Raw genomic sequence first — 23,593 nt, 5'->3', positions numbered from 1 at the left:
CCAACTTATATCTCTGCAAAAAAAAAAAAAAAAAGACTTTTCCAGTTCATTTATAATTCAATTTGACCAAGAATTGAAATTTTTACCTATATACCTATGATATGAATCGATGGGGGTAAAGAATTTATATCAAATTGTAAGCATGGAGAACCTAAGGGTTTGGACAGTGGTGTAGCTGCCACCTACTGGAATCTTCAAAATTTAGAAGTATTATATTGGTGTAGCAGCAACATTTAGTTCTAAATTTATATTGTTGTAGCAAGAATCTCCAAGGAAAATATTTTGCTTAGCTTGTCAACCTACATATATACTAACTTGGCTGATATGCCTTGAGGCTTAAGGGTATCAACCTTGTATCAGAGATAATTACATTCTTGAGGAAGTCAACTATGTTTTTAGGGATCGTATTTTATTTGACGATAGATGATGTTTACAATGGCAAATATGATATCTTATGAAAAGCTATGAAAGTAGTCATCTTGTTGCGAGATGGCCATTCATGCAACAACTCACACATTTTGCGGACATTATTGGCATAAGTTATCTGGCGAACAGGCTAAACTCGAGAAGAATGGCGGACTGTCAGTTGGAAAACTGTCGAGCAGACAACCTTTGGCAAACTATTTGGCAGACTGTCCAAATATGAATAGACTAGCTGATACACAAGACCCAAGTTGTCTTGCAAATCAACGTGCGAGCTATGACGCTACGAACTATCCCGAAGCTTTTGATACAAGCTAACAATTGTCAACTTGTTTAGAAAATTTGTTAGATTATTTTATTTATCTTTAATTTGATAGGTTAATATAAATAGTGCTAACTAGACAGAAATCAACCAATAAGTAATCTCATGCACTTAGACTTGCCAACTTGTTAAGTTGCAGTTGGTAAATTTTCCTATTTAAAGTGTATACTTTGAATGTAAAAAGAGTATTAAAAAACTAGTAATGAAAACAAGTCACATTTGATTGCTAAATTGATATGTCTATCTTTTCTTTCTTAGGCTAAAAACCAACAATTGGTATTTAGAGCCTGTCATCTTTGAGGGCCATTGATTTGTTAAGAAAGAAAGAAAGAACAACCTCTATTTCCTTGTTTTTGCAAAAAATGTCTTCAACTAGTTTTACACCTCTTCCACCACCAGTTTTTAATGGTGAAAACTATCGTATTTGGGTAGTCAAGATGAAGACCTACTTACAAACTTATGACTTATGAGAGGTTGTGAATGCGGATGTAGAGCCACCACCATTGCAAGCTAATCCAACAATAGCACAAATCAGGTAGCATAGTGATGATCGTGCTAAGAAATTCAAGGCGATGTCATGTCTTCAAAATGGTGTTTCTGATGTTATTTTTACTAGGATCATGGCTTGTGAGACTCTAAAGCAAGCTTAGGATAAGCTGAAAGAAGAGTTTCAAGGTACACAGAAGACAAGACAACAATAGATTATCAACTTGAGATGGAATTTTGAGAATTTGAAAATGAAGGAGTCTGAAACTGTCAAACAATATTATGACAGAATCATGGTTGTTGTAAACAACATAAGATTGCTTGAAGATCAGTTTCCTGATAGCAGGGTAGTCTTGTGAATACACAAGACTCGCAAATACACAAGATGTAAGTTTTCTTGTGAATCAACATGCGAGCTATTACGCTGTGGACTATCCCGAAGCTTTTGATACAAGCTAAAAAGTTGTTAACTTGTTTAGAAAAGTTATTAGATTATTTAATTTATCTTTAATTTGATAGGTTAATATAAATGGTGCTGATTAGACAGAAATCAACTAATAAATAATCTCATGTACCTAGACTTGCCAACTTGTCAAATTGCAGTTGGTAAATTTTCTTATTTAAAGTGTATATTTTAAATGTAAAAAGAATATTAAAAAAAACCAATAATAAAAATAGCAAGTCAGATTTGATTTCTTTCTTAGACTAAAAACCAACACATCGAAGATGTTGGATAAGGAGTTGATCTTAGAGAAGCTTATGCTTCTATTCTATCATTACTTACCCTACAGCTGTAAATTCTTCTCATTGACTGAGTTTGCAAGTATCACCATCTATGAGAACTGCTATTAAATTCCAAGTTTAGTGCATCTGCTATTGTTACATCAATTTGTATTGTCACACTAACTAGAGAGAGAGAGAGGGTAGGACTTGCAAGCTTTTGGAGTCTTGTGATATGACTTCTATAGGCTTATATGGAGTACTGGATTCTTGTTGCCCGCTCCTCATAATTAGGACAATTAATTGTTAAATGATTATCTTTTGGGGGTCCATGATGTTTTAGACTTTATGGTCATTAATAACTAGGAGTTTGTCATATTTGCATTGATTTCTCTTAAAATGAGATAAGAATTGTTCCAAGGACATTAATCATATTAGACTATGATACCTTTTCATTTATAGGTGGATAGCTTTCGTTAATGCATGCCTTGACAATTTGCTTCAACTACAAAAGCATGTCGTGTGATATTGGCCAGAATCTAGTTTATACTTAATCCCAAGGTTTCTTCAGTATAATGCATTTGATCTGATTGCATTTACTTTTTTTACTATCTTGGATCAGCTGTGCTCGAGTATGCTGTCTATAGAAATATTAATGTGTAAATTGAATGCGAGGGTGATAGCATTGACGTATATGGACAAGTGTGCTGGTTTACTACTAGCTTCGGAACCGGTTTCTTATATTAAGACATTGCTCAATTGATTATTTATACCTTTATCTGAGAACACTTCTAGTAGTGGTATGAACTCATTTGCTTTTTTATTGTATTGTAGGATGATTTGGATGGAATTCTATCCAAAACCATGTAAGGGAACTTAATAATTAAAATTTTGTTTGGACATGAATTGCTTGAATTATATGAAATTAAGCTGCCCTAACCAAAAGTATGACTAAATTAGCATCCAGGCAGCTTCCTCTTCCACTTCCGGCCAAAAGTCGAGCCCTTTCGTACCATGGAAAACAGTAAGGATAATATGCATTAAGTTTCTATTTTTTTTGTAAATTTAAAATTTAATCACTATACTTTTATTTCTTGAAATATAGTCATTCTATTTTTTTAGATTTTAAAATTTAGGTCCAACCTTTAATACTGTTAAAATTATTTTTTTAATTTTAAGTTTATTATGACATCATTCTTTTTAGTTACATTGCTACTAAATATTTTTTTTAAATTTCAATAACCAAAAAAAAAATAACAATGCTAACAATTAAATTTAAATTTTAAAATTTTAAAAATAAATAAATTAAATTCTTTAAAAATAAAAATATAGAAATTAAATGCTCAATTTTTGAATACATATATTTGTGACACATTTTAACCAAACAATAATGTAATTGGCTTGGCAGTTTTCATCCACGTGGATTTATCAATCATCTGAGCACAACAACCCAGCCTAAACCCTCCCAATCCCAGGCCAGCCCATGGGGCTGATGTCTATCTCCTCCATATCCAGCCAATACCATCATTTCTTGCAGGCTCACACCGGATCACAGCTCATGGTTTAGTCCTTGAGCGGTGGTGTTTGGCAATCCGTGTATTTGTATTTTATTAGTGCATCATCATAATCGTAATTAAAGTATAACTTATTTATTTAAGTTTTGATATATTAATAATTTTGAGTTAATATTTGATATATTGATAATATATATTTTTTAACTTCATAATTAGAGTTAAAAAATTATTATATGTCTTTTTCTTTTATATATATATATTTAATATTTTAATATATTTTATAAGACATTTATCATCATTTCAACCTTGTTTATGAAGTTTAAAAACTTCATTAACAATATAATAATATTTTTCTAATAACTTTTGCTATGAATATTTGGTGAGTATTTGTCAATTGATAGTATATATATATTTTTATTTCACAAGTAGTTTTAAAAATTGACACGTGTCTCTTTTTTAGAAAATATTATACTTCTATAGTACATTTGTCCACCCTCTAACCTTGTTTATGGAGTGAAAAAGTATACCGATGTTGTACTAAATATTTTCCATTTATATTTTAATATAATCATGTATCCTTTCTTATGATATTTTCTTTTTGTTTTATATTAATTTGGTCATTCTTAGTATTTGGATTATATCTAGTAATTGAAGTAAGGTGTTAACCGTTTCTCATGATTTCTTTTATTACCTAAAAATGAATTTGGATTATAATTAATTTGTTAGATTAAAATTCACATACGTCGAAAATATTTTGATAGAATTAGAGATCTTTCCATTACAATTATATATAATAAAATTTAAATTTAGGCACTCAAGAATTTAAAGCTTTAATCTTTACCAATATTACTAAACCTCCATTTTAATTAAATAAACTTGATATGAAATAATAAGTTGATTGGGTTGATGTAATGCTTTCAAAAGTTCTCACGCCCTATTGGGTTTTTTAGGAGCAAATTAAATTAGGCAAAACATAGTTCAATGAACTTAGGACTCTACTTGACCACCTAACATATAATCATCCGTGAAGCTTTTTAAAATATTTTTAGTGAATTAAAAATATAAAATACTGTAATTTCAAATTTAGATATAAATTGTGGAGTTTTTTTTTAAATATACAACATGAAATTAAAAATAAATCCTATAAAAGAATATCAAAGATGACGAAAAGAAACAAGAATCATTTTGACTGATCTTATCAATCACACACGATGGGGTACAATGAATATTATACAGAAAGCCCTGGTGGAAATCTGGTAAATAAAATAAAAGGAAAGGCCATATAGGGATAATATTCTATTCGAGGTTAGATGACAATTTTGGAAGGCATCACCGTCAGAAAGTGTGCTAAATTACAATACAACAGCAGTTCTGAAAGCTCCCTGAACTCAAAGTGTATATTGCAGTATAAATATCATCTGCAATCTTCGAATCTCTTATTTAAATGCAAATATAGTCACACAAGGAAAAAATTCTGCTGTTTCTTAATATTTAGGAAATGTCTCATATATAGTGACATATTTATTATTATAATTAAGTCTTATGTCCTGTTGCTTTTAGTTTAGAATTACACGAAAAGAAACAGATCAGAGGATCCGAATAAACTTTTAAAAAATAATTTTTCTGACCTATGGCTCTAGTTAAAACAAATAAAAGGCTTAGACTGACAAGAGTGTAGTTAGGCGGATAAGTTCTTTTAATTTTTATTTAAGAAAGATTCTGTATTGTTTTTATGTTGTTGTCTTTGTGTTCCATAAATTGTTCTATTTTTTTTTTCTATGTGCAGGGGGACCATTCTTGGACTGTATGGGAGTCGACATTGCGATACGTATGTATGGACATACATAATATTATGTTTTACGTTTTGGAGTATGAAGCTTTTGTGATTTGTACTGTGCCTCCTATTTGCACAATAATAAAGGGAAAGATTATTTCTATGTATAAGAAAAACTCAATATATAATAATATATAAGGAAGGTATGAAGGGTATATCTACTTCTAGTCGGGTTGGATCGTGATCTAATTTTAGTCTCATCCAACCCAATTTTACTATTCATATACGTAAAATATTAATGGAGAGTGATTGATTTACACTAGTGTAAAACTAAAGTAGTTTTATACCTTTTCGTATAGGAGTGAAGTCAATAATTTTTTTGGGAGGTGCTAGAATTAAGTTGTATATTTATACAATAGCAAAAATAGAATTTCACCATCTTAATAACTTATATCTTTGTAATTTTAAAAGATTAAATTAAAATTTTATCGTTTTGAAGGTTGAAATGCAATTTTACCGTATATTGATTTTAAAAAAGTTTAAATTATAAAGAGGCTAAAAGTGAAAATTTCTATTTTAAAAAGAGTCAAGTCCATTACCAAACCTGGTACACCACAGCGTCTGTATTTCTTTAATCTTACACCGGTATAAGTAAATCATCCTATTAATAATATATATTTTTATAATTAAATTTTATTACTTAATTCAAATTCGAGCTAAAACTGAATAATGAGATGTTAGTTAATAACAGGGATATACCTCAATTATTTCCATACTTGGAATCACTCTAAAGATTCAATGAAGGGGAGGGTTAATCAGCAACAGTTTGATTCTGAAGGAAGTAATTGCCTTGAGTAGAAGAAAATAAATTGCATGACAAGAAGTTGGGTAATTGATTAATTGTAGGTCCTGCCAAGATAAACATGGGGAAACATGGCTTTTGGATTAGGGGGTGATGAGTGTGTGGATTCCAGAGTTAAATCCATTGTGCAATCAAACACCTGCAGAGGTTATTGGTTTAATAGATCAAACCACATTATTTGTATTAAGAAATTAATTTTAATTATGGAAGATGGTGGGCCATTTTACATGTAGAGAATCTGAGATTGATTGATATATAAGGCTGTGAAAACGTTGTTAATTTTGTCATTTTGATTTTTTCAACAACCAACGCGGTACTAGACACGCGTCTTCTTTGTCTCTCTCAACATGTAAGATTCAAACATGTTTTTCTTAATCTGTATATAATAGTCAATGTAATTAATATTTTTCCCGTTCTAGCTAGAATACGTACTCTTAAGTGTAGTGGAAATTAATCAGCTTTATTTGCCCTAGGATGTGAATCTTGAGCTGACAGACATTAAGAAGATCACTCTCACATCTTTACTTTCTTAGCTTAAACACCGCGGACATATATGTATGTATGCATCCTGCAGACTGTTCCTAGCAGTTGAATCTCATAGTACTATTCTTCTCCTATATATCAAGAAATGGAGGTTAATACACATGTCAGATTTCCCAACACAATTTTTTTCGACAACGAATACTAAATGCAAAAACTTTATTATTATTTATTTCTTTTAAAAATCGCAATAGTATGGATTATTGAGAAGCAAATAATAAGAGGATGGGAGGGACCAATCTCATCCACGTAAAAGCAAAGATGTTAATGGTAGGGTTGATGATATTGGACAAGTGGGTCTTTGATGGTTGAAATAATTGGCAAACAAAGAAAAGAGTTCTTCATGTTTATAGTTATGCATGGGAATATTCTGTCTTTTTTTCTTCCATTGTTGTCTGCATTTTTGTGGTGATTGAAGAACAGTAGAAAAATTAAAATAAGAAAGAAGAAACAGAGAAAGGGCAGGCGTCTTTAACTCTGATCATCATAAATCACACGATTTCTCTCTGCAATTGCTGCTGCTTCTTCTTCATATTATATTATCCATAGAATTCTCCAGCTGTCGACACATGAAGCATTCAGCGCCATTAATTCAGTCGCATACGCGTCATATCCTGCAAAATTATTAAACTTATGTTGTCACTAGTAGTGTTTTTTTTACCTCTAGAAAAGAAAATAACATAGGGGAAGTACTGATCAGAAAATAATACAAGCAATATTATTACTGTTGACTTGTATAGCGGATGAGATGAGAGTAGTAATAAATACGGTAACAACTTTCCCATATCTCTCAATTTTGAATTTAACAAATTAGTTCATCTTAACAAAATTTAGACTAATTTAATATTTGTCAATTTTGAAAGTAAGCAATTAAAATAATAAATTACGATGTTAATGTTTTCCATCAATTATACATGATTTTGATTAGTATAATAATTTTAGCCTTTAAGTTTATACATTTTGTCAATTCGGTATTAATTTAGTAAATATATCCTGTAATATTTATATAAATGTGTAACTTTTGAAGCTGAATTTATTAAATTTTTATAATTAAGACTAAAATGACAAAAATATGTAAACATTAAATTATTATATCGATCAAATTTATATACAATTGACGAAAATTATTTACACAATAATTAATTGTCTTTAGAATATTTATTTCCGAATTTCACAATGATTAAATTGTTTGAGGAAAAAATAATTTGCTCAATTTTAAATTTGAAAACGAATTAATTAACTGTATGACAAAAGTATTAATAACTATGTCATGTAAATACAATTTTCGAAGTTGCTTTTGTGACTGCCAATCACATCCGTGGCTGCCTGATCAACGATGCTTATACTTGTAGATAACAATTTCCCACATTTTCAAGCTATCAACCGAATCTTTTGATGTGCTTACATTTTTGCAATAATTGAATAAATATTTGGGTTGAAAACGATGTAAAAGTTCTTAGTTTAGCTTTAATTTATTTGCAGAAATAAAACACGTCTACTGAGTGGTATTTTTCCGTCTACGTGGCATGTCTCCATTAGACTTTGGAGTGTTTATTTGTATTCTGTTTTTCATTAATTTTTGGGCTTCTTTATTTAATATAATAAAAATTTAATTATCATAATAAATATTTACGCTTTTTTGATAGCATGACACCCATCGGTGCCTAGCTTAATTATTTACTAGATTGTATACCCCACTACGTTGGGGTTTAAATAATTAATTAAAAATAAAATTTTAATTATACTAAATAATTATACATTAAAATACCTTTGAAAAATTATCAATTAAAATATTATTTTATAACATTAATATTTTATGAAAATAAATTTGGAATTAAATTAAGTTAAATTAGCAAAATATGAGATAATTTGAGTTTAAAAATATGATGTGATAGAATTAAAACATGACACACTATTCAATGTGCGAATCAAACACTTCATAATATAATTCAAAAATAAAATAATAAATGAACTAATAAAATAGATTTATTTGTATATATTTACTATGTAAATTATGTAAATAATTCTTGAGTATCAAATTGTGTCAAAAATTAAATATAGAGATAAAATCTGTTGAAATGATCAAGAATTCATTCATTTTTATCAAATACTGACAGTACATTCTACATTTATAGACTCTGCTAACTAACAAACTAGCATAAAACTAACTAGAACTACCCAGCTAACTGTTTTCCTTCTCAACACTCCTCCTCAAGTTGAGGGCTGATATATGTCTTTAACCCCCAACTTGGATACTAAATACTCATGCTGCTTAGTTCCTAAAGCTTTTGTCATTAAATCGGCAAGCTACTCAGTTATTTCAACATGTTGCATCTGAATCAATCCTTCTTTAATTTTATCTCGCACAAAATGACAATCAATTTCTATATGCTTAGTTCGTTCATGAAAGATAGGGTTGGCTGTAATTTGCAGAGCTGCATTACTATCTGAAATCATAGACTTACTAGGCTGGCTAAGACCGGTTTCTTTTAAAAAACCATTCAACCAAATAACTTCTGTTACTACTGCTGCCATACTTCTATACTCAGCTTCTACTGATGATCGAGAAACAATGGTTTTTTTTATACTTCCATGAAACAAGAGACTCTCCAAGTTTAACACAAAAACCAGTCATTGACCTCCTAGACATGGGACATGAAGCCCAATCGGAATCACAAAAGGTAATGAGCTGTGATTTACTAGCTGCAGATAATAGGATACCTTGGCCAGGATTTTTCCTTATGTATCGTACCACCCGAAAAACAGCCTCTAAATGTGATTTTTTTGGTTTGTGCATGAACTGGCTCAAGTGTTGAACTGCAAACATTATGTCCAGTCGCGTATTGGTCAGATATAGTAACCTTTCCAAAAGCCATTGATATACTGCAACATTCGCGATTAAGTCATCCCCATCAACCTTTGTTTGTACGGATTCATCATATTCAACCGAGGTAAGTTTTTGATTCTGTTCAAGAGGTGTACACACTGATTTTGCTTCTCCTGATCCCAGATCTGCTAACAACTCCAAAGCATACTTTCGCTAGTTCAACACAATTCCTTCGCTCGATCTCATCACCTCTATTCCAAGAAAGTACTTCAACGCACCTAAATCTTTCATCTTAAAATTTTGGTGCAGAATCTGTTTTAGTTCATTTATCATACTAATGCTACTCCCTATAATTAACAGATAGTCAACATAAATGAGTAAGATGACTATGTTACTTCCGTTCCTTTTTTGTGAGCAAAGAATAATCATACTTGCTTTGCATATAGCCTCATTGCGTTAAGGCATCAGTGAGCTTTAAATTCCATTACCGAAAGGCTTACTTCAGACCATACAGTGGCTTACGCAGACGACACACTTGAGACTCCCCCTGGCTGCGAAAACCATCCAGAAGTTCCATATAAACCTCCTCAGACAAGTCGCCTTGTAAAAATACGTTGTAAACATCTATTTGAAAACGAGGCCAATCATGAATGGCTGCCATGCTAACAACAGTCCTAACAGTGACATGTTTAACTATAGAGGAAAACGTCTCCTGAAAATTAACACCAGCCTATTGATTATATCTTTTCCCAACCAGTCGGTCTTTAAAATGTTCCACCGAACCATTAGAGTTATACTTGATTTTATAAACCCACTTGCAACTAATGAGAACCGCACCAGCAGGTAAAGGGACAACCTCCCATGTACCACTGGCCTCCAAAGCTCGAATCTCTTGTTGCATTGTATCGACCCATCTTGGATCTAAGATGGCCTCAGCATAGGTTTGGGGTTCAATCAAAGAAGAAATATAGGCAGCAAAAAACTGAGTATGAACAGGCAAATGCAATAAGGAGTAAACATGAGAAATAGGAAACAAACCTGTGGCACAAGAAGTGAAAGATTGGTTGGAGCAAACGTAATCCTTCATCCAAGTAGGTGGCTTGACAGACCGTGTAGTGCGACGTAAAGGGGTAATAGTAGGTGTCGAGGGTAGAAGATGGGGAGAAGAAGATACGGGTAAACTAGGTAAAGAGGAAGGAAAGGAATAGAAGGCGAATGTTCAAGTTGAAGAAAAACAGAGCTATCAGTGACAGGAAAAGGAAAAAAATGTTTGGTAGGAAAAGCAAAAGGAAATACTGTCTCATGAAAAACAACATCACAATTAGCAAAGAAAGTTTTTGTTTCAAGATTGAACAATAAGTAACCTTTCTGCACAAGAGAGTAACCCATAATCACAGACGGAATGGCCTTAGGAGAAAATTTATCACGATAGTTAGGTGAGGTAGCATAGGCAAGACAACCAAAGACTTTCAAACGAGAAAAATTTGGAGTTGTATTATACAAGAGTTCAAAAGGACATTTCCAATTTAAGAGAGGAGTAGGGAGATAATTAATAAAAAAACAAGCAGTTAAAATGCATTCACCCCAAAATTTACTAGGCATATGAGACTAGAATTTTAGTGACCGAGCCACTTCAAGCAAATGTCTATGTTTTCGTTCAGCAACTCCATTTTGCTGAGGATTGTGAACTCATGAACTTTGATGTAGAATGCCAAACATACTAAAAAAAATCATTGCATTCATTCTTGAAGAATTCATACCCATTATCACTACGAACAATTTTAATGCTAGTGGAGAATTGGTTCTTAACCAAGACAAAAAATTGTTTGAGACATACAAGTGCATCACTTTTATACTGTAACAAATACACCCATGTCATCCCTGTGTAATCATCAACAATTATTAAGAAAAACCTATGACCACTATGAGTAGAAACTTGATAGGGCCCCCACAAGTCTATGTAAATAAGGGAAAAAGCCACAGCAACACGAGATGTACAAATGGGAAATGGGAGCCTAGTTTGTTTAGCAACTGGACATACATGATATTTATGTATACTATTAACATTTGAGATTGTACAGGAAAAGTTAGAGACCTTATTGAGTCTTGAAACCGAAGCATGGCCAAGTCTAGTATGCCAAAGAAATGATGAGTCAATGGAAGCAATAGCTGCAATGGGAGGAGGTAAAACCACACTAGTATATCAAGATGGATCTAGGATGTAAAGACCACCTCGTGCCTTACCAATTCCTCTCATCTTTCCACTTGAGAGATCCTGTATGAGACAAAATTAGGGGTAAAATGAAACAACACAATTGAGATCAGTAGTAAGTTTCAAAATGGAAAGAAGATTATAATGAAAATGTGGAACATAAAGGACTCTGGTTAGCTGAAGGTCGGGTGAAATACAAGTGTCGACATGAGTAATTGAAACTGAAGAACCATTTGGAAGTCAAACACAAGGTGAACCCGATGCACACGTAACAGGGGATTCTAAAAATTGAAGATCAGACAATATATGGTCAGTAGCTCTAGTATCTATAATCCACTTGTGACCAATATCAGTCATACCTGCTAAACTGGCAGCAGCTTCAATTGTAGGTTCCTTGTTCAACAAATTCAAAATTTGATGGTACTGTTCCTAAGTAAACACTGGTGCCTGTGAACGAGAACTAACAGATTCAATCACTTCACTATCATGTGCAGTAGTAGTAGTAGAAACATTATTTACTATAGAACTGGAGTCATTGTTTGCTTTTTTTTTGGTGAATTTAAAATCTGCAGGATAACCAATTATCCTGTAGTAATTCTCTCTTTTATGCCTTTTAACCTTGCAATGATCAAAAGTGCCAGTAAAATGTTTCTTCTGTACCATCTGAACTGAAGAAAAAGAAACCGGATCAACCCCAATAGTACTAAAACTATGTTGTCTCTGTGACTCTTTTTGCATAAGCATCAAGTATGCATGATTGGCAGAGGGTAATGGATTCATCAATAGAATTTGACTACGCACAACACTATACGTTTCATTCAACCCCATGAGAAATTGAAACAGATGCTGTTGTGAAACATGCGCAATACTCTGTCTGGATTGGATACATCCACAAGAAGATGAAGGCACAAGCGCATCATATTCATCCCAAATTAATCGTAACTTAGTAAAATACGTAGAGACAGAAGCAATACCTTGAAGCTGTGATGCAATTTCACGATGCAGAAAAAAATTCTTGAACCATCAACTTTATGGAACCGCTCACTAAGATCATTCCATACTACTGCTGCACTAGATGCAAAAACAATGCCTGCCGAGAGTTATTTGCTAATCGTGTTTAATATCTAAGATAACATAATAGCATTACATTGCTCCCACTGATATCCTAATTCTTCTGGAAATGACTCCTTGGAACAAGAACCATTGACCGATCCCAACTTATTTTTAGCCAGCAACGCAATTTTCATGGTCCGGCTCCAAATATTATAATTTGTAACACCAGTCAACTGGTGAGATACTAACAGAATACCTGGAGTATCGAAAGGGTGTAAGTAAAGAAAATGATTGGAATCGAAGGTTTCTTAGTGTCCAAGATGCAAAATCCCCAAATTTAGAACTCGTGAGAAACGTTGAACAAAACAAGAAGCATTAAGCAGTAAGCGAAAAGTGCCCTAGAATGATAATCACCACTCGCCCAATAGCCAATATTTGGGCCATAAATAACCCAACTACAAACGAGCTTAACTTTTAAAGACCAAAAACAAGAAGCACAATAAAGCAAACTCGAAAAACCTAGAACCAGATGAATGAATCAAAGAACGTTGATGACCATGAATAGCGACTATGAACCTCTAGGAAAAAATAATCTTCAGACCTCTGATATATTGTTGAAATGATCAAGAATTCATTCATCTCTATCAAATATTGACAATACATTCTACATTTATAGACTCTGCTAACTAACAAACTAACTTGCATAAAACTAACTATAACTACCCAGCTAACTATTTTCCTTCTTAACAAAATATTAAATTTGAGCATAGTATGAGGATTAAAACTAAAATTTGATCCTTTTTTTATAAAAAAAGGTAAATGGATCAAAATAAAATTGGACCATCATCTTATAACGGGGGGAGGGGGGAGAGAACAATAGAACATGTGTCCCTCGAAGTATAAAATTATGTTAAAAATTAAATATAAAGATTAAATATCAAATTTGAGCATAATATGAAGACTGAAATTAAAAATTAAACATTATTGTATAAATTTAAAAAATTAAAAGAATTGTATTTACAATTGAACTATTATTTTATAATGTGGTTTCGGCTACGAAGGCTGAGAAGTTGTTGGGTAAAGGTTGTGAGGATTATTAGGCTTATGTGATGAATTTTGTTAGTAAGGAGTTAAAAGTTCAAGATATTCACACTGTTATGAATTTTCTTGAAGTGTTTCCAAAAGAGTTACTAGGTTTGCCACTAGATAGGGAAGTGGAGTTTGGAATTGAGCTTTATCCTGGTACTACACCGGTGTCTATTGCACCTTATCGCATGGCACCAAAAGAGCTTAAGAAGTTAAATATTCAGTTACAAGAGCTGCTAGATAGAGAATTTATTTGATCGAGGGTATCTCTGTGGGGAGCACTATTTTTTTTGTAACGAAGAAGGATGGTACAATGAGGATGTGTATTGATTATAGACAGTTGAACAAGTTGATGATTAAGAGTAAATATCCCTTTCCTTGAATTGATTACTTGTTTAATCAGTTCAGAGGTGCAATGGTATTTTCAAAGTTTGATATTAGATTTGGGTATTATCATTTAAAGGTGATGGAGTCAGATGTGTTGAAAACTACTTTTAGGACCCAGTATAGGCATTATGAGTTTTTGGTGATGCCGTTTGGGTTGACTAATGCTCCTGCCATGTTCATGGATTTGATGAACTGTGTGTTTCATTCATACTTGATCAATTCATCGTTGTTTTCATAGATGATATCTTGGTATATTCTAGTTCTGAAGAGGATCACGACGAGCACTTAAGGGTTGTTTTATGGATTTTTTAAGATAAATAGTTGTATGCAAAGTTAAGTAAGTGTGAATTTTGGCATAGGGAAGTGGCATTCTTAGGTCATGTTGTATTGGTAGAAAGGATTCAAGTGGATCCCAAGAAGATAAAGGTAATTTTGGAATGGAAGCTACTTAGGAGTGTTACTGAAGTTTGGAGTTTCTTGAGTTTAGCTGGTTACTATTGTAGATTCGTTGAAGGGTTTTCTCTCATTGCTACACCTTTAACGAAACTACTACGAAAAGATATGGTGTTCGAATAGACTGATGAAAGGTAGAAGAGTTTTGATGAGCTTAAGGTTAAAGCGCCAGTTTTGATTCAACCGGAACCTGAAAAAGGTTTTGTAGTTTATAGTGATGCTTCGTTTTTGAGACTTGGTTGTATTTTGATGCAAGAGGGTAAAGTTGTGGCTTATACTTCAAGGTAGTTGAAGACACACGAACGAAATTATCCTACTCATGATTTGGAGTTAGTTGCTGTGGTGTTTGCATTTAAGTTATGGCACCATTATCTTTATGGAGAGAGGTGTGTTATCTACACTGATCATAAAAGCCTTAAGTACCTCCTCACCCAAAATGAATTGAATTTATGACAAAAACATTGGATTGAACTGTTAAATTATTATGATTGTGTGATAGAGTATCATCTCGACAAGGTGAATGTAGTTGCTGATACTCTAAGTAGGAAATTGATGACGGTGTTAAGAGCTATGTTTGCACGCTTGAGTTTAGCTAGTGATGGTGGGTTGTGTGCTGACCTGCAAGTGAGGCTGACTTTTTCTCAACAAATTTAGGAGAACCATTAGATGGAGATTTATGGAAAATGATTTGACAGATTGAGCAAGGTATTAAAGGAGACTTTGATGTTGATGGTGATGGCATATTGAATTTTTGAGGTAGGCTGTGTGTGCCGTAAGATGTGAATTTAAGGCAAGTGATCCTTACTGAGACGCATAATAGCCCTTATGCTATGCATCCTGGAGTGGAAAGATGTATCACGATCTTAGGGAAATTTATTGGTGGGCTGGTTTAAAGCGTGATATTACGAATTTTGTGACTCAATGTTTGGTTTATCAAAAGGTGAAAGCTGAACATCAATTTCCTTCGGGTTTGTTGCAACTTATTGCGATTCCTGAATGGAAGTGGGAAAGGATTACTATGGACTTTGTTTCGGGTTTGCCTTTGACCCCGTCAAGGAAAGATTGGGTATGGGTTATAGTTGAACAATTTTTGAAGAGTGCACATTTCTTAGCTGTGTGAACCAATTATTTTTTGCAGAAGTTAGCAGAATTGTATATTGTTGAGATTGTTCATCTTCATGGGGTTCCAGTTTCAATTATTTTTGATAGGGATCCAAGGTTTACTTCAATGTTTTGGAAGATTTTGAAATAAGCTTTGGGATCGAAGCTTACTTTTAGCATGACTTATCACCTCTAAATTGATGGCCAATCTGTAAGGGTAATTCAAGTTCTAGAAGATATGTTATGAAGTTGCGTGATTGAGTTTATTGGTAGTTGGGAGCGATATTTTCCTTTAGCAGAGTTCGCTTACAACAGCAATTTCAAAATGAGTATTTGTATGGCACCTTTTGAGGCGTTGTATGGTAGGAAGTGCAGAACTCTTTTGTGTTGGACAGAATTAGATAAGAGACGAGTTGTAGGGTCGGATCTAATCTGTGAGACTGAGGAAAAGGTTAAGCTAATTTGTTATCGTTTGAAAGTAGCGTCCGATAGGCAGAAATTGTATGCGGGTTTGATGCATCGAGATATCAAATTTTAAGTTGGTGACAAGGTATTTTTGAAGGTTTCATCGTGGAAGAAAGTTTTGAGATTTGGTAGAAAGGGTAAGATAAGTCCAAGATATATTGGACCTTATGAAGTTGTTGAGAGGGTTGGTTTGGTAACTTATCATCTCAAGTTGCTGCCAGAACTTGAGTGAATTCATGATGTTTTCCATGTGTCCATGTTAAGGAAGTATCGTTCTGATCTGTCACATATTGTGCCAGTTGAAGAAGTTGAAATCCGTGATGATCTTTCTTATGAGGAAGAACCAATTGATATTTTAGATTATGAAGTGAAAGTGTTGCGAAACAAGATAGTTCCTTTGGTTAAAGTTTTGTGGTGCAACCAAAAAGTGGAAGAAGCTGCTTAGGAAACTAAGGAAGCAATGAGATGTCAATATCCTTATTTGTTTAGCTCAGGTAATTTTAGGGACGAAATTTTTTTTAGAAGGGGAGAATTGTAACACCCTAAAATAAGGCCTTGGCGTTTTAGGGATATTTTAGAAATTTTGGCCTATATGAGCCCGAAATTTTGTAAGGTTGGTACTTGATAGTGTTTTCGACTATGGCATCTTAACTGTCAAATCAAATTTTTAAAAAAGTGTTCTAGAAACCCTTAATTTTGAAAAAAGTATTGATTTGTAACAAGTCAAAACAATGAGCATTTATGTGGTAATTAGACCAGTTTTAAAATTTAACCTAAAAGCCACCCTTACCTACAATTTTCACGTTTTCTTCATTCTCTTCAAGCTTGTGCAGCCCATTGCTTTTTCCTTCACTATTCCATTTATTTTCATTCCCAAATCACAACACATTGATTTCCTATCATTCCAAAGTCATTTATTACCATAAACCTTCAAGGAAAACACCCAAAACTCCATAGATTTCACCATCTTCTTCAAACGTGGGGTTTCCAAATTTTTGACAAAACTCATTCATTCTTCCACCAAAGGTAATCATTCATGAATCCATAAGTTTTTAATGATATTTAGACTCTAAAACTGAATTATTAGTACTCAAATCGCATGTTTCAAATAAAAGTAAAAAACTGAGCCATTAATGGTGGATTTTGAGATTTTGCATAAAAACATGGTTTCAAAGTGTTTTTAACTCATTTTGGCATGATTAGAAGGTTTTTGAACTTATCTAGAAGTTTTGTTAATGATTTCTCATGTTTTAATGAATTTTATGAAAGTTGCCTAAAAGATGTCGAAAAATGTCGATATCATGAGTTGAGTAGATTTTTCTAGTTTGAAGGTTGTGAATTAGGCGTAGATAAATAATTATATGAATGAAACTCATTTTAGGAAAAAAGGTTGAGTATAGATCGAAATTTTAGTATTTGAAGTTGTTATGCTAATAGTTTAAGTTACATGAGAATTTAACTTAAAGCTTGTGTTTTAGTTGGTTTGAGTGAATATTTGGTTGATATATGACTATGGTTATTGTATGATTTATGTGTGTAAAGCTTCAGATTCTTTAGAAAAGAGTTATTTGAGCTTTTGGTTTTTGACAAAAGCATAAAGTGGTGAGTGTATGGAATTGCTACTCGTAAACATGAGTCATGTGTTGTTGGGAATTTAGATGTAGCCTAAACCTATACTCTAAATTTTGAGTATAAGCTTTCTTGAACTATACTTGTCTTATGGTTGCATGGTTGTGTAATATGAATGATTTATGTGCGTGGATATGGTGCTTATTGTGTAAAGTGCAATTATATACCCAAAATAAATGTGTAATATATATGTTATATGACTATGCTAGTGTTTTGCTAAAGTTGCTAATATGTGGTGTTAGTGCACGATTAATCGGTAAGTAACTATGTGTTGTTCTCAGAGATTTTGGCCTTGAGATCTTGGAACCATTGGATATAGTTGGCATGCCATAGGATTGTAAGTACTCACTTATATGTATAGTGGTTTTGGGGGTTGAGGCCCTGGGACATGTTTGGAGGGATAAGGGAATGTGAGCTAAGCTCTATTTAACGTGACATGTGAGGGGGGGAAAAGGAGAGCGTTAGCTATACGCTTCACTTTTAGGACATGTTTGACTCTACGAGTCTATGTGGTGTAAGGAGATTCGTGTATCCGATGTGTGATGATAGAGCTCACTACATGTTTCATAATCGAAGCGCCATCTTATCTTATGCTATATAATTTTGTGGAATATGTTCTATGCTTGAATGGTTATGTAAATGTGGTATGAGAATGACCTTTAGACTATGCATGATTTAGTACTATATGATACTAGACTTAAGAATGTACTACTTGTGAATAAATGTCTAGTTGTGTTGCATGATGATGTGTTTATTTTGTGGACATTCTTGCATACATCGAGCTTGCAAAAGCTCATCCCCTCATTTCAAGATTTTTAGATTAGTGTTGTCACGGTGTGGACGGTATGGTTTCCAATGGAGTGATCCATGGAAGTCTGGTGATTCTTCGTAGGTGTTTCATTATTCTTATTTGTTTTGGGGAGATAGGCAATGTGGTAGAACCTTTTTAAGTTGTTGATCTTTGGAAAATTGAGTTGACTTATGTGAATTTCATGTTATTATTATGTTAGAAGACTTAATCATTGATGTTGGCATGATGACAATTGTTCAGAACCAATTTTTGTTTTTTGTACTATTGATTAAGCCGTACGAATGATTATTTAACTTTGTACTTGATGCATGTTGTTTAGGAACTATTTGCGATGGGTTAATTGCATTCCTGTGTTGTATTTTTAGCTCCAGTAGCAAAGCTATCGATATTGGGCTTTGAAAATCAATACCTCTGTGAATTAAAATGTATAGGAAATAGAATAGAGAATTGGTATCGATACCTTTGCTCGAGTATCGATATTTAGGGGATAAATATCGATACTTTGTTCAGTGGTACTGATATTTCCCAATGATTGGGTTTTTCATCGAAAAACAATATTCTCATTTGATATCATTTTTCCAAGTGGTATCGATACCACTCGAGGGATATACCAATACCTTGTTATCAATATCGATACCTACTGACACTTTCATGGAATTTTGCTGATTAGCCCTTATGTATGAATCTGGCTGTGTGTGTGATCAATGAACGAATGATTTGCATGTAATAATGAGAATTAACCATTTGGATGACTTAAAAACTTACTCGGTTAACAAGAGACGATCAATTTACTTGAATCTAGCTCCTTGTTTTAATGTAAATGAGACAAGACGGTGGTGTGACATCCCATATTCGGGCCCTGCGACTAGGCCGGGTATAGGGTGTTACAGCCTTCAGTGGCAAGGAACGGTGGCAGCACTAGAGACGACGACGCTGAGAACGACCTAGGGTTTTTAAGAAAAATAGAGAAGAAGGAGAAGGGAGAAGGAAATAGGAAAGTTGAACAAGTGAGAGTAAAGAATACCGGTGGTGAAATTGGATATCAGTGGCAACCTTGACCAGTAGGGAGGCTATTGGCAGTAGCAACCCTGAGGGTGAGAGACGACTAGGGTTAAAGGAAAGGAGAAGAAAAAAATGGAAGAAAAGAAAAGAAGGGAGAAAAGAGAGAAAGGAAAAATAAGAAAGTGGAAAGAAAAAAAAGAAGAAAAAGGGGAAGATAGTGAAAAAAGGGGAAAAGAGAAAAATATAAGCTATTTTTATGCTTTTTGCCATATTTTATAATTCTTATAATTTTTGAAAATTCTATACATTTTATAATTTTAAAATTATATATTTTTATTTTAAATGATTTTCTATTATTTTTAATATTTTAATATTTTTCAGTTTTATAATTTTTAACAATTCTAATTTTTAAATTTTTAATTTTTTAAATTTTTAAATTTTTTATGATTTTTTTCTTAAAAAATGAAGAGAAATTACCAGATTTTTCCACAAGGCACAACCTTGGGATGCCATGTGCCAAATTTAACAATGCCAAAGGGCTTATATGGTAAGTTGGATTTAAGGTATTAATTAATTGCTTAAATTTGATTGAGGGTTCAATTGAGTGCTATTTTATATTGAGGGCTGAAATGATTTTTGAATTATTTTAAAAGGTTTTTTTATTATATAATAAGCCATTATGGAATGATTACTAAAAGATTCACACCTATGGGTGTCAAATTCTTTGTAAAATTCTTAGCATTTTAACTATAAACATTTATGTATTTTAAAATGACCATGGATAATATTTAAATTTTTTTGGAGTAGAAAATGAAAATTTAAATTGACCTCATCACCCATGGCTGCTGAGGTCCTATTAAAACCCTAATGGAACATTAACCATAAAACCTATAAACAACTCAATCCCCTTATTAGTTTTTCTCAAAAAAAAAAAGCTCAAAACATTCGCTCTTTACATTCTTTCATATTCTACATACCTAAGATTTGTAAATCTAAACTTTGAATCATACTAATGAAAGCCTCTTATTGAGATTTGAAGAAAGGCATGCTGCTGAGAATGATGATGTATTCTCGAATGGCTTGATGTAGCTGTAATTTGAAATAGATACGCCTAACTACAAAATTAGTCGTCACTTAAGAGATGTCGATTTCTATCATACTAACCAAATTGAGAATTTTACTTTTGTGTCAACATTCATCTTCACTCTAATTGAATGATGGAGACCTAAGATTGATATGTTTCATCTCCCATGTAACAAAGCAACAATAAAATTGGCAGTGTAGCATAATTGTCGGGCATTCTAGTGGATGGGCATCTAGTAATGGGAATTTTTTAATTAAATCCGACAGAGGTCTTCATTAGAGTTCTCAAAACAACCCTTAATAATAACTTCGATTTTAGTGGGCTTTAGATTAAGTTAACATGGTTGAAGAGCTATTTTGAGCATCTCTAAGAGAATCCAATACCTAAAAATATTCAACATTATATTAGAGCTTAGATTTTTCAATTAATTGAAGTTGTCCTGATGCGAAAAAAAATTTGGCAATTTAGTTCATTCGATGTATCTCCTATTGTTATCTAATTCCAAAATAGTCAGAAAATATACTTGGGGTCTATTGTTTTGGGCTACCTATACAGGATGCTATGTATGGTGTGTAGAGTGGGGAACAAGGAAATAAATGGTTGCCTTGTGATTTTACAATGATGGGGATGGTGTCAACTCCATAGATTATGCCTCTACCCTCAAAGAATCTTAGTTTTCCTCTTGCTAGAAGGTAAAATTAGAAGCATATGTTATAAAATGTTATACATTTTGAATGTTTTATATAAGTGCTAGCATTTGATATTTTAATAAGTGGTCCAAGTATTGTGACCATACAACTTACTAAAAGGTTAATATCGCTGCGATATGAGCATATCTATTAATGCTGAATCAAATAATTGGCAATTTGTGGGTTATAATGATATTTATTTAATATAATTAATATCACCTTATCCTTGCATTTAAATGCATTTCTTTTATTACTTTTTCAATTTGTGGTGATGTCATGCCGAGGAGTAAAAATTAATGTCATACTATCATCGCCTGCACATGCACACGACCATGTTTTCAATGTGTGCGCGCTTATATGCTTCTCTTGCATTAAGTGGTATAAGCCTGATAAGGTTTTAGGTATTTTGAGATAGTCCAAAAAATTTTGACAAATCAAGAGAACATGGATGAATATCATGATATAGGTTTGGGTTTGGGGTCGGAGCACAATTGGGCTATTAAATATGTCCAACACATCACCCATTGGGCCAATTGTCTTTAACATATTTGACATGTTGCATTGCTCTAGGTGGTAATTTTGCTCCATTTGATATTTATGTAGAATAATTTTGGGTCAGTGGTAAAACATATATGTATCACCTAACACATGCTCCTATACATCAGATTAAATGCCCAATTTTGGGTCATTAGAGGAGGAACATAAAAGCATAGGGCAAAAATCTTGAAGTAGGTCAATCTAGTGGAGTGAGAAATCTATAATCTTATGGCAAAGATCAAAGTGTAGGCAACATTGTTGAACTCAAGCAACATGGTTGAGGTTGACCTTAAGGGAAAGGTGGATGAAGAGGGAAATACATTACTACTAAAGGTGCCTTGGCTCTCCTACCTATCAAACTTGATGAAGATCTTGACTTTGTAGATGAATAGGTTGATTTTAGCTTTTCCCAAATCATGGATGAAAATCCAATGCACCCATTAAACTACAAATTCTTTCTATTTTTCTATTTTATTACTTCAAGTAGATAATTGTATGTACATATTTTAGGGTTTTCTAATGTTTTTTTATTTCTTTATGACTTTTAGATATTAGGGTATATGTAATGAAATTTAAATAACATATTTTAGTTAAAAGCCTAAACATTTTTTTGAAAAAAGACACAAGAAGTTGAAGTAATTCAATTTCATCATTTTGGTATAATTTTCGAACTCATTTTGATTTGTTTTGATTACAATTTATGGGTTAATTTCACTTATTTCGTTTATGATTTGGTATTTAGGTAGATTATACATTGGAGATTTACTAATATAGAATTTATATAAAACATCATATTCAAGGATTTTTCTAGAAAACATAATTTACATCACTTTACATGCTAGGACAACTGATTAGTTAATAACATAACACCACGTGATAAAAAAAACATAATCTATTTCCCTAATTTGCTAGAGCAATCTAAACGTGGACCCTTATTTTGGTTTCTAAAGTGATTGATGCTTCAACCTATTTCATTAAATCAACACCATAACTGTAGAATTTTGGAAGGGTATGTAGCTAGAGTGTTGGATTCCACAGGGATACCCCATTGACCAATTGATTTGAGCGACAAATATAATCGTCCATGTATGTTAAGAGTCATCCATACCACCACCTAAAGCCTAGGTGCCCCAACTTCTTAAGCCCATTTCCCTTATCCCTAACATTCAACTACTTGATGACTTCTGATGGTCACAGTAGCTATGTACACCCACCAATACTGATACCTATAACCCATTTCCCAAGTCGCTGGGTAATTTTCTCGAAAGTAGGAAAATTTTGTAAAGATGCTCTCAGAGTGGAAGAAACCCACCGAAAGAGTGTTGGTAACATCAAGTATCGATACATGCGTTGAATCTTTGGTACTCAACACCTTAGATTTTGTATTTAGTAATTTTTTTCACTTGGTAACTATTTCAAAGCATTACCAACCCTTAGCAAGTTTTCCTAAAATGTAAACAATAACCATTAGATGTTTTTTGCAAAATAAATAAGGCTTTAGGGATATTTATAGGGCAAAGACATTGCTAATCTTGCCAACCGTGAGATTTGATGTATAATAGACTATCCTTGACACCCATGGAACAATGTCTTATGGAAAAATGTTACCTTTAAGA

At 32.8% G+C, this 23,593-nt stretch overlaps 1 protein-coding gene across 1 annotated transcript; it reads left to right on the top strand.

Moving 5' to 3' along the window:
* Positions 1-15,035: 15,035 nt before the first annotated feature.
* On the top strand, positions 15,036-16,670 carry LOC128042531 (uncharacterized). Its single transcript, XM_052633897.1, has 6 exons — positions 15,036-15,045; positions 15,159-15,283; positions 15,600-15,725; positions 15,798-15,877; positions 16,034-16,261; positions 16,490-16,670. The coding sequence occupies exons 1-6, from the start codon at positions 15,036-15,038 to the stop codon at positions 16,668-16,670; spliced, it is 750 nt and encodes a 249-aa protein (XP_052489857.1).
* The last annotated feature ends 6,923 nt before the right edge of the window (positions 16,671-23,593 follow it).

This window comes from Gossypium raimondii, chromosome 7 (genome assembly GCF_025698545.1).
Source record: "Gossypium raimondii isolate GPD5lz chromosome 7, ASM2569854v1, whole genome shotgun sequence".
In the NCBI taxonomy this organism is placed as follows: Eukaryota; Viridiplantae; Streptophyta; class Magnoliopsida; order Malvales; family Malvaceae; genus Gossypium; species Gossypium raimondii.
Note: the sequence above shows the minus strand (reverse complement) of the source record. Positions and strands in the feature narration are given on the sequence as shown.